The 13,291-nt window shown below is 42.4% G+C and overlaps 1 protein-coding gene across 1 annotated transcript in view; it reads right to left on the bottom strand.

The window, feature by feature from the left end:
• The window catches only part of LOC126092202 (sodium/calcium exchanger 3-like), a 209,713-nt gene extending 196,765 nt beyond the window's left edge, over window positions 1–12,948 (bottom strand). The window contains exon 1 of the mRNA XM_049907729.1: window positions 11,872–12,948. Coding sequence (XP_049763686.1) covers window positions 11,872–12,948 — 1,077 coding nt within the window. The remainder of the gene's footprint in view (window positions 1–11,871) is intronic.
• Window positions 12,949–13,291: the final 343 nt, after the last annotated feature.

Here is a 13,291-nt window from a genome sequence, read left to right as displayed (position 1 = left end):
CCTGCGAGTAGTTGTTGTGCTTCTGTACTACCACCGGGTCCCCTTCAGTGACAGACGAAATAGTGTATCCTAACAAGATTAACTCCCAACCGCATCTCCCTCAGACTTGAAAAGCTGAACACAGACCAAACGAGAAAACAGGAAGGAGTTGTGTGGAACTATGAAAAAAATAGGCAAAATATACAAACTGAGTAGTCCATGCGCAAGATATGCAGTTTATGTGAAAAAGTCTTATGTTTTCATCACTTTTTGGGAGTTATTATCACATCCACAAGAAAACCTAAATCGGGCAAGGTAGAAGAATCTTTTTACCCATTCGCCAAGTGTACAAGTTAGGTGGGTCGACAACATATTCCTGTCATGTGACGCACATGCCGTTACCAGTGTCGTATAGAATATATCAGACACGTTTTCCTGTGGAGGAATCGGTTGACCTATGACCTTGCGATCAAAGTTTTCGGTTCCCATTGAAGAGGCACGTCCTTTCGTCTACTAATCGCACGGTTTTGCAGTGCGGTCGCAAAACACAGACACTAAACTTATTACAGTGAATGAACGGACAGATCATAACTTTGCGAAAATAAAGAAAATAAAATTTTCACTCGAGGGAAGACTTGAACCAAGGACCTCTCGTTCCACATCTGCTCACGCTAACCACGGGACCACGGCGCTCCTGAGCTCCCATTATTCTTGATGTTGCCTATCTTGCGCATTGACTACTCATTTTGTATATTTTGCTTATTCTTTTCGTAGTTCCGCACAACTTCTTCCTGTTTTCTCGTTTCGTCTGTGTTCAGTTTTTCAAGGCCTATCTACTGTGCCAACTTATAACTAAATCTGAAGGGGGTGTGATGGGGAGGTTTCCTCGTAAGTATCCTTGTGAAAATTTCAGTAGTTGGGGGAAAGGCGACGAATAAATCGTGAGAAAAAAGTCTGTGGACATGGCAGTGGAAGGAAGTGCGCCAGGCTGCAGTACAGTAGAGCAGAGTAGAGCAGTAAGAGCAGCGGTGGAGAGCGGACGTGCCTCTCCAGTGTATGTATGTGTGCGGCGGTTACGGGGGGGGGGGGGGGGGGGGGCGCAGTGAGCCGCTAGCAGCCAACTGGCACGAAACGCCGTAGCTCACGTCACCCGCAAATCACCCGGGCTTTCACACCGCACCGACCTCCTGTTAACGTTCCCCTACTGTTCACTCTTCTCGTCCGTTTTTCAATACACATTCTTTCTTCTTGCTAACTTTTTCCTGCTCACTATTAAAGCAACTGATGGTCTTCATAGTCAATCACTAACCCATCTACGAGGTGCGACAATAAAGTAATGAGACTGATGTGAAAAAAAATGTAGCTTACCGTTTTAGTCGAGTTTAGTGTTGTCTCCTCCAAAGTAGTTTCCTTCTAATTGCACACACTTTTTCCAGCGCTTCTGCCATTGATGGTAACATTTCTGGAACTCATTTTCTGTTATATACTCCAAGACCCTCGTCACAACTGTTTGGACATCTTGCGTTGTTTGAAAATGGTGTCCCTTGACGGCCGTTTTGACTCTTGGAAATATATAAAAGTCGCACAGAGTGATTTCTGGTGAATAATGTGGCTGTGGTAGTACTGAAATTTGTTTTGAGGTTAAAAATTGCTGTACTGACAGAGCAGTATGAGAGATTTTTGGGGACCATTTTAGCACAAATCTTTCTCGTACCAAGATCTTTAGTTATTATTAGATGAACCGTTTCTCGATTGATGTTCACTTCTTCTGCAGTCATTTTCACGGATAATCTCTATCAGATCGTATGAGTTCACGCACCCTGGCCAAGTTGACATCCGTCCGTGAGGTTGATGGTCGTCCATTCGTTCTTCCTTCACTAAACATTTTATGCCAACGAAAAACTTGAGCTCTTGACATAACCTCCTCTCCAAAAGCCTTCTGAAGCTTACCTTAAGCTGTCGTCGCGTTTTGACCCAACTTAACGCAAAAAGAAATGGCATACCATTGCGCAATAATATGCGGTTCCATTTCCGTGACGAGAGACACAAACACATGTTAAGTTACTACAACTCAACTCACGACTGAGCAGTTGCATCGATGTGCCGCTTGGACTAGAAGCAATTTATAGACCAAGGTCAAAGATATTGTGCCTAAGCAAGCCTGCAGGGTTGCCACATCTTGCAAAGAAAATCAGTCTCATTACTTTATTGTCACACCTCATATATCACTATAATGCCTAAGCCAGGGCACGATTCCAATTGCGAGTTGCCTTCCTGAAAGTCCCCAGGGGCAACAAAAATTTGATTTTCAGTATTTCGTATAGTTATTGATCGAATTTCAAAATTTAAAATTCTATCGTAAGCTACTCATGAAGAGGTGTAATCTTACATTGAAAGTTTAACACAATAAGTCATGTATTACAGTTAGATGCAGTGTATACGTCATGAGTCACACGGTAACTCTGGCACGCGGACTATTCAGACTACCCGTACAGTCTTTGAGAATGAGTGCACTTCATTTCAAACCTTAACGAAATTTTTGCTCGCTGACACTCATCAGAAATCAATAAAAGGAAATTCGTTTGTCGCTTACCATATTTTCGTTGTTCACGTCCAGTAACTCAGCTCCTAACACATTTTTTGACAATGTTCACATAGAGCACAGAATTTACCTGCAAATTTATATCAATGTACGACAAATGTAGTCATAGAAAAAAGTATTCATGGTTCATGTAGAATAAATGTATTTATTAGAACTAAAGACTACAACCAGGCATGTTATTTGGTGAACTAACCGTATAGGTTTTCCTTCCTAATATATACATACAAACGACTATCTAATTAGCCTCCTGCAAAATGCAATTAAATATTCTGTACCAAGACCACAACAACAACAACCGTCTGGCGTCACACAGTGATAAAAAGTAATCGTACCTACATATAAAATTACAACTTAAATAAATATAATAATTACGTTAGCACTTTTTGGGCATTACTCTTCTTTGTATCACTTCCGTTAACCTCTTTGGGATGAACTGAACCTGTTTTGGGAGTCTCTGAGGAAACATTTTGCTATTCATGGTGAAGACATTGTTTCAGAACAGTCTTACTTTGTACTTCACATTTTCTGACCATTCTGTCAAGCGTACTTCAAAGATGCTCGCGTGGATTAAGATCTGCAACCTGTAATGGAGACGTGGGAACAAGAGGAGTACGGTACAGCAAGCACAGGCGAACAATTTCCTCTGTATGCTTAAGGTCATTGTGTTGCTGAAAGTAGTAAGAATGAGCTAATACTTCGAAGACTGTTCTGCCTGTTAAGCGTAGGTTGAAGTTTAGCGGCAGATTTCGGAACATTTTAATTGCTCTAACGTACTCGTTTAAGGGTGTTATCAGTATACTTAAAATCTAGGAAATACAGTTTACTACTCAGTGTGAAAAATCAGTTACTTCTGTTTCGAGGTACACGAATCTAAGACTTGTCGCATACTCTCAAAATTCCGTATTTAACACATTGAACAAACCTTTCTTTCTTCTCGTTTGAAAAATTTAGAATGAAGAAAGTAGAAAGATGAAAGAGTAGGGGAAATCTACATCTCTATCGAGATTAGGAGATAAAGCGATTCCTTCACTTGACTTTTTACCAACGTACCACTGCCTTCATTTCTCGGTTGAATTTATGAGTTACAGGCCCGAAGTTGAGTTGATGACTTTTTCTAAATGGATAGTACGGCTCGTTTTACTCTTGACAGTCCAGTGGTAATGTCATTAAAATCTGTCTCAAGCCTACTAAATTCCACTCTAGTTTCTTATTTATTGCAGTAATTTTTCTACAAACTAATTGTATACGAAAGTTATTATTATCACATGCGAAACGTGCACAGCAAAACTGTTGCAGAAACAGTTGTCACTTAAACTGTTTATTTTGGTGAGAAAATATAGGAAACAGTTATTAAAATACAAATTACAGTTCCTTTGATTTCTCTTAATTGTGAGTTAGGCCCCTTCCGCAGTAAAAGTTTCAAACCGCTGGTGATAGCAAATGTAACCTAAATTTCTAAGATACGCAACTACATACTGTAGTGTACTGAGAAATCACCAATGTACAAATTTGATGTAGACACGATGTGATTTTTTTAACTGTGGAAAATACCGTGTGGTTGCATGAAATCTCTTTCTAATAAGTGAATCGCCAAATCAACATTAAAATGGCCGCGCATCTGTGATTTTCCCAGTGGGAAGTGATGTTATTTATCCTGGATTAAACATTCTCTCCCTCCAGTAGTGCCTACAGTACTAAAGCATCTGTATTCTTCAGGCAAAGTACACTTTCTGTCACGATTCACAAGTGCTGCTTGCAAACATTCGCTGAAGGGCGTCATCATACTTTGTCATACACTGAGTAAACGATCTGTTGTTTCCATTCTGTGCAAAGGTCATCAGGAATAGGTACTCGTTCTCACTAAGAGAATTCCGAGTAGTAACAATATTCGAAAGTGGTGGCATTTTGATTCCCGTCCCATCACCGTGATTCAAATCTTTTTTTGTTTCCATAAATCATTCAGACAGAAGTAGGATGGTCCCAGCGACAAAGCCACAAACAGTTCCTTCCGGTGTCGTTCTCTAGTAGAGTTAATGCGTCGTTTGTTACTTCATATCACCGTATACCAAACAGAGTACAGGAAGGTCGCATCGTATGTTACAATGTTACATTTAATGTGACTTTAGGGTGAGCATCATTTCTATAAAGTACCAGCTTAGCGCCTGCTGCTTCGCTCGCGTAGATTGTATGGTATGCACAGTCACTTTTTTTCATCGATTTTTTATGTTTCCAGTGCGTCAATTAAGGCCATAGAAGCATAGTCTGAACCAAATGTACTTCTGACCCGAAAACGATTCTAGCACTGGAGTTCAAGGTTTTTGTTAATCACGCCTTTTGCGTTCTTGTGGCGGTATTTCCATAGAAACTTTTATCGCCTAACATATATTTCTTTACTTCTAACCTAGAAGTGAAGTACCAGTCATCATAGATTTCGCTTTTAATTTTGTTAATATCACGAAATATTTTCTTAAACATTTTCGTCCCTTCTTAGACGATGCCTACAGTATAAGATCTAAACCTGCCCCAAATTTCAAATCCTTAGGAATTTGGGCTGGTCGATAATGTTTCATTGAATCAGTTTCACCTTATTTCAGCCCTTATGAGCTGAATTTCCAAAAACAGTGAAACAAATATTTTTTTGTTTCTGACCGAGAAGCCAATTACCAATTTTCATAGATTTAGCTTTAGAAATGCTTTCGCAGTGAAATATTTTCATAAAACATTTCACCTTCCAAAAGCACTGAAACCCATAATTTTCATTTCCAACCACGAAGACACATATCAGTTTTCGTTGGTATACTTTTTAAAAATACATTAGTAGCTCTTTAATAATGATTTATTAGCGAAAAAGCTTTCACCCACTATTTCACCCTCATAAGGGCTAAATTCCCAAAAATACTGAAACATGGATTTCTTTGTTCCTAACCGAGAAACCAAATACCAATTTTCGTTGGTCTAGCTTCAATATTGCCTTAATAGCGATATATTTTCATAAAACCTTTCATCCTCTATCTCACCCCATTGTGGGTGTAATTTCGCAAAATCACTTCTTAAACGGCGTCTCTGCAAATTTCAAGTTTCTATTCTTAGCGGTTAGTGCTGGGAGACGATGAACCAATCCGTCCGGTCATTCTGTTTTTATGTATAGATAAGAAATTTCGGTGAACTTATTTCTCATTAAAAGATGGATCGAATACGAAACTTTTGTTCTGCTAATGAAAAATTCTTTCGACGTCACGTACGTTATGCATCTAAAGAAAAGCTCTTCGGTTAATACGTTGCGTGATTGATCCAGGTTCCCTGCAATTTTCTTTGGTAATCGGAAAAAAAGTTTTCGTGCTGCCGGAACCTGTCACCTTTCTAACGCGTCTTAAACTAAAAATCTTTCTCACTTTTTGTGGCCATGTTACCAGTAGTCGCTTTATAGATATCTTATTAACGCTGACACTCTGCGCACAGATAATGAAAACGTTTTTATGGCACCACGTTCATATCGTGCTATTAAGTTAAGCATCGGCGAGAGTGGCGGATCCTTGTCTATTTAAGCTTACATGTGAATGTGTGTGAACTGCGTGCTGGTTTCCCAGGAATACTTACTTTCCTTCATCGGTATTCTTGCTAATTACTTCTTTTTTATTTTATTTCCAGCACTATACATTGCCCACATGATTCACGCGTTTAAATACTGCATCAGTTTTCCGCTGCTTAGTGTTTTGTTGACGTCTGCATTTTTTAGAGGGAAAAGAATAGCAAATAGACGACACAGCACTGTGAACGTTGTACAGTTTTAAATGTGTGAATTACGTGGAAAATGTGCACTGGTACAAATAAAAAGTACGGACAATGAAACGAGTAAAAAGTGAGGATTCCTGTGAAATATTCTCCCAGGCAACGCGTCCGCATGTGAGTTGAAAGAGGTGCAGTAAAAACCACCACTGATGGCATGTTTGTGTGTGTATACACGTCATGAGTAGGCAGTGCAGTAGTGGCTATTGACGTTACTACTTGTGCTCATTTATTCTTTATTCCCAATCGGTGACGGTAGGTATTTAGAGAATTATCAGTTCGTATATAATATGTATACATCTCTGTCGCAGACAACATTTGTATACATGGCAAGTCAAGATGTTAGAAAATCATTACGAAAATTACTAGTGATAGGATGATGCGTTTGCTTCACAGATTCTCAGATGAACCTGGATACAAATAAATTCAAGGTAGCTTGCGTAAACAAACGAAAAGACCGAATGTCATTTGACCACATGATCAGTGAAATGTCACTGGATTCAGATTCGAACGTCAAATCCTAGAAATATCAGCCCGGAACGATTTGCTGTGGGACGATCTCATAAACCTATTCTGAAAGGCAAATAATAAATTGAATTTGGCTGGAAGGATCCTAAATAAACATGAATTGTCTGTAAAGAGGTGCCTTGAAGAATTCACGGCTAGACTAATAAATATTTTCTACATTGTTAGACCTTTCGCAAGCCAAATAAGTGCAAGAGGTGGAGAAGAATCAAAGAAGAGCGGCACAGTTCGTCACGAGTTTCCTTAATGGTTCCCAAACCGCCGTGGAAATGTTCTTGAAACGGTTGGAAAGGAGGATATCGTTTCGTGCCACGTCTACAAGGAGGTCGTCAGAATTAAACCACTGGACAAAACGGGGAATGCACCGAGGGAGGTAGTACTGTGGATAAGGCATGGGAATTGATTTCGGGGGACTGCAGTTCAACTTCCCTTCCAGACGTTCATTTTTAGGTTTTTTGTAATTACCTTAATCACTCCAGACGAAAACCATGGTGGTTAATTTTCATAGCTGAATTTCGTCCTTACCATCCCAGAACAACAGAGCCATTATAATTAATGAATAGCTTAAGAAAGACACTACGCCTCTGATACAGTTATATGACAACAAAAATAACTCAAGCAATGCGTGGGAAATAATAAACCGTAGACCTTTAAGAACCATTCCGGTGTATGTGTGAAGCGGTTTGTAGAAACCACGGAAAGTCTAAACTAACGTCTTTGGTTTTCTTCCGCCTACAAAATTCGGCTTTCAGCTGCTACTTTATTTATTACGCAACATATATTTTTCTCTCAACTGTCGGAATAAACAACACAATTGAAAGAAAAATATATGTATCTCATAAAGCAAAAAATAGCAGACTTGTACGGGGAATGCGAATTCACTCCTCCGCGACTAACGTCCGTTGAATTAACCACTGCGTCCACTCGCCTGATAATATAACTGCAATGGAAAACATTACCGGCAAGGTGTAGAAATATTATTCCCACATTTTCAAGAGTTGTCTTTTCGTATCGATTGAAGAAACACATTTCCTAGCACATACGACAAAAGGAATCTACATTTACATTCGCGGTGAAAGTATGTTAGCGCTTTCTCCCGTCCAATTTTAAGGATGGCACTTGGGAAGAAAGAGTACTTCTGTGCTTCCAAATGCAATTTTTTGTTTTTTACTCCACGGTAAATTGTCTGCCGTGCAAACGGCAGACAATTTTACACAAGACAAATTTACACAATATATAAGGTGTTATTCTTCTGAGGAGTGTTAATTGGGCTTTTTGAGTATTACTACTACAGTCTATCGCGTGGTATACAATCCATTGATCATTCGGCCTGGTCTGCTCAGTATATGCGCTGCGACCTCTGTTAGTCCGATGTGATTTGCATTCTATCCACGTGTGTAGCATTCCAGCAGGGTGTGTACAGATTTTTACCTTCCAAGTTTGTCGACCGACCTCAGAGCGCTAGTCACCTACTAACAATTGGAAATCCACCTGCGACTGAGCCATTGTGATCATTCCATTTCATATAACCACACACTGTTACCCATGGTCTTCATGAAACATCTGTGATTCACTAATCTTTTAGCCAAAGTCCTGAATATTTTTACGTTTAGCAAAGTGCACAATTTCACATTCGCGTACAGTTAGAGTGATAACCTTGGCACGAAAACGGGGGAGATTGGGATTTATACGTAGAAGCGCCGGCAGTTATGATTCACGTCGCGAAACAACCAGAAGCTTTTGTAATACACATGTAATCACATACTACAAATTTCGGTCAAACTACCACCTTCAAGTCACCTACACTTACATCAAATGTACAAGAAACACTAAATCGCAAAATAGTGATGATGAACCATTGTACATAAGATGCTGTCGATTTAATACTACATCAAGCTGAGGGAAGGTTCTTTGGCGTCAAAAACGTAATTGCCTTTAGGTGCAGCATCAAAGTAAAATAATTAAAAGTGAAATATACTTGAAGATATTAAAAAACGTAGTAAAAATGGGTATGCATGTTCCAGATAGACAAGCTCTAACACGAGTATCTGTCACATATACGCATAACTGGTAGAAGTTTTCATCTGTGACCAAGCACTGTAAGCGACAGTCCACGGAAGTGTTAAGCATACAGACTGGCCGCAGTTGCTTCATAAACAAGCAACTGAATCAGCTGATGTTTGTAGCAATTAGCAATACTGCCGTATTGCTCACAAGCCTCTGGCTATGCTAACTTACATGTACTGTCGCTGTAGTCCTAATTAAAACATACATCAGCTGATCGAGTTCTTTTGACCAGGGAGTATACCGAACACTGCAATGGACTATCGGTTTTCGCACTTGGTGACTGATGTAAGATGTATACGTAACAGGTACTCGTGTTATGTGTATATCTATAATGTGTATACACATGTATTCAATGCTTTGAAAAGTCCTTATGCGTATCTTAGTTTTTAACTGTTTCATTTATATGCTACACCTATAAAACATTATGTATTTGATGCCAAGCAGCCTTCATTCATCTTGATTCAGTGCTAATCCTCGAGTATGTTCTGTAGAATGGTTCATCATATAATGTTTGTTATACATTTCATGCATAATATGTAGAGCATTGGATGGTCGTTTGATCGAAACCGATTGTCTGAGAATAAATGTACATTTCAACAACGTCTGGTTATTCAGTGTGGCAGCTCTTTATGTAGAGCGAAAGTGTGCAGCACTGTCTACAGAAAGTAAATGAATGGAAACAGAAAGGGGAAGTAGTGGTGGTGGTGGTGGTGGTATGCGAACCTTCGGCTACAATCCGTAGAGTTTATGTAGAGTACTGATCCAAAAACTACATCTATACTCTATAACAGACAATCAGATTTAGAGTAGAGGTTGCTTCTGATTGTAACAGTTATTAGAATTTCTCCCATTCCAAGCACGCAAACTGAATGAGACGGCGAGTGATTAACATGCTGGACTCGCATTCGGGAGGACGACGGTTCAGATCCGCTTCCGGCCATCCAGATTTAAGTTTTCCGTGATTTCCTTAAAACTCTCCATGCAAAAGTCGGAATGGTTCCTTTGAAAGGGCACGGCCGATTTGCTCCCCCACCCTATCATAATCCGAACTTGTACTCCGTCAGTAATGAACTCGGTCTCTAATGATCTCGATGTCGATGGGACGCTAAGCCCTAATTTTCCGTGCTTCCTTCGTTCCAATCACGTAAGAAACGTGCCCGCTGTTATTGTCTTCACGATCGCTACTGGAGTGATAGGTCGTGCGTTGCAGTATATTCTTATAGTCGTAACTTAATGTTCGTCTGAAGATAATTTTAATAGCCAAGATCGTATTCAATATTATTTGTTATTGATGACCACTTTCAATAGTTAAGATCGTCATTTTCTGATCTTGAGAAAACTTGTTGGTATACGTCCTGTTCCACTGTGACTATATAACACATGCCAAGCTGACACTAGCTGATAGTATGTAGCACATTCCAGGCAGGTATGTCAAAAGTAAAAACAGATTTGTCACAAATAAAGTTAGGAATGTAATACACATAAAATTTCACTGACGCTTGTTAGATGCTGAAACGAGCAGCAGTTGAGAAATGTGCACAGCTACACAGCTCAACATGTAACAAGCAACTGTGGAATGTTTTGTGTGTGGACATCGCTAGTGACACAAGGTGCTTTTTAAGCGTATTACTTTTATTTGTGCGGAACCAGTTTTTGTTTTTAACAAACCTGTTCGCAATGTGCTACATACTATCCACTGTGCCGGCCGTGGTGACCGAACATTCTAGCCGCTACAGTCTGGAGCCGCGCGACCGCTACTGTCGCATGTTCGAATCCTGCCTCGGGCATGGATGTGTGTGGTGTCCTTAGGTTAGTTAGGTTTAAGTAGTTCTAAGTTCTAGGGGACTGATGTCCTCAGAAGTTAAGTCCCATAGTTCTGAGAGCCACTTGAACCATTTTGAACTATCCACTGTACTGACAACATGGCGTGGGTAATAGTGTCACAATGGAACAGGGCGTGTGACAAGAAGTTTTTTGAAGATCATGAGGTGACCGTCTTAGCGGTTGAAACCAGTCATCAGGAATGAATAATATCGAATGCTATCTTGGCTATTAAAATTTTCTTAAAAGCAAATACAGATCGTACCTTCCGACACTTGATTATGAGAAATTTCAGTTAATGTTGGTTGTTGAAACTTTATAAGCATACGTTGCATGTTTTGCACGCATCTTAAAATGTCTATCTGTTCAGTTTTTCCAAGATCTCCATAACTGTCTCCTCTAATCGAACAAACCTATAAACATTCTTGGTGCCATTCGTTTTGTACGTTTAATATCCCTCGTTTTATTTACTATTAAAAACAGTCTTGATCACGATTTATTTATTCAGGTGACCGGTTTCGACCACTACTGTGATCATGTTCAGACCATTGAGTAGGAACCTCTTTCTGCTGGAGTGATTCTCCAGCAGAAAGAGGTTCCTACTCAATGGTCTGAAGATGACCACAGTAGTGGTCGAAACCGTTCACCTTAATAAATAAATCGTGATCAAGACTGTTTTTAATAGTAAATATTTGTAACTCATTGATCACTGCTACTCCCATAATGTATTCAAAAGTAATCCCTCGTTTTGCTTGGCAAGGGTTCCATACTCTTCAGTGGTATTCTAGGATGGTTCACACGAGGGTGTGTAAGCAATGTCCTTTGTACATTGATTGCGTTTTCCTAGTATCCTACTTACGAACGGAAGTCTGTTGGGGTTGTGTGGTCGCTCCATTCCGTATCCCCTCAGATTTATTACACGCAGGAATTTTTTGCGGGTTGTGACTCATTGCAGTCAGAGGATGCTCGGTTTTTTTTCGCTTGCGATTCCAGTGTGTTAGAACGAGGGGACAGTGTGAGCTGCTCGGCGGCCAGATCGCAGCCGGTGTGTTAGGCAGGGCAGGCGCAGCGCGGCGGCGGCGGCTACACACCTCCTCCTGGGCCATCAGCTCGAGCTGGTCGAGGTCCATGGCGGGGTAACGCTTGCGCAGGTCGCGCAGCGTCTGGATGTACTCGCGGCGCGACTGCTCGAACTCGCGCACCTCCTCGCTGGCGGCCGCCTCCTCGAGCGAGCGCAGCGCGCCGTCCACGTGGTTCACCTTGCTCATCTCGACGTCGCCCGCCTCCGACTCGACGATGACGCCGCGCCGGTTCATGCGGTAGCCCTTATGCAGGTACTTGTAGATGAGCAGCCGGCGGTCGGCGATGTACGCCGTGATCACCGTCGCCGGGAAGAACATGAACGTGAGCAGGCCCTCCCAGACGTCCACGACGCCGTACGACGACACCGACAGGATGACGTAGAGCCAGATGTACGCGAACACCGACCACGTGGCGGTGACGAAGAAGACGCGCAGGTGCTTGATCTTGCGCACCTCGCCGTCGGGGATGACGCAGACGCAGATGGCGATGATGACGAACAGGTTGTAGGCGGCGCTGCCCACGATGGTGCCGGGGCCGAGGTCTCCCGCGTTGAAGTTCTTGGCGTAGATCTCGATGATGGAGAGGAGGATCTCGGGCGCGGAGGAGCCGAGCGCCATCAGCGTCAGGTTGGCGACGGTCTCGTTCCACACGCGCACCACCAGGATCTGCGTCTCGCCCGACTTTTTGCGCACCGTGATCTCCTTCTCCTGCGACGTGATGACCTCGATGGCCGCCATGAAGCGGTCGCTGATGATGGAGACGCCGATGAAGAGGTAGAGCAGGGCGAAGAAGTAGACGAGGCCGCGGGCGACACGGTCGCCGGCGCTGAGGTTGTCCTGCGGCATCCAGACGGGCAGCAGCAGGCCCGGCTGGCACGCGGTGGCGTTGTCGCCGGCGTCGCCGTCGCCGTGCGACGCGCCGGCCAGCGGCAGCGGGAGCAGCGCGCACAGCGCGGCCGCGGCGCACCAGCAGCTCGCCATCGCCGCCGGACCCACACTGCCGCCCGGGACGGCGCGCCGAGCCCGCCCGAGGCGGCCGCGCATGCGCGCCGCGCACCGGCCGGACCAGCGCGCCCGCCGTGCCATAGGTCCAGGCGGCGGGCGGGGGCGCACCGCGCCGCTACCTCGTCCCGACCATACTACAGACCCGTACCGTATCCACGCGATACTGCTTGGGATGGTTATTACCGCTGAAACAACTGGTTTGCGGTTATATCGGTCTTTTTTTCAACGCCAGTTTAACTTAATTGTTAGAACCGCTCAAAAAAAAAAAAAAAAAAAACAGCTCTATAAAATAACCGATCTTCCCGGTTTATTCCTATTATTTCCTGTAATGGACGTAGAAAGGGAACAAAGGCTGAAAAATCCTGTCTCACTCAGTTTCAAGATACATAGAACCAAAATATTAAAAAATACAGGCAAACAAAAG

Source organism: Schistocerca cancellata, chromosome 1 (genome assembly GCF_023864275.1).
Source record: "Schistocerca cancellata isolate TAMUIC-IGC-003103 chromosome 1, iqSchCanc2.1, whole genome shotgun sequence".
Classification (NCBI taxonomy): Eukaryota; Metazoa; Arthropoda; class Insecta; order Orthoptera; family Acrididae; genus Schistocerca; species Schistocerca cancellata.
This window is presented reverse-complemented; position numbering and strand designations above follow the sequence as displayed.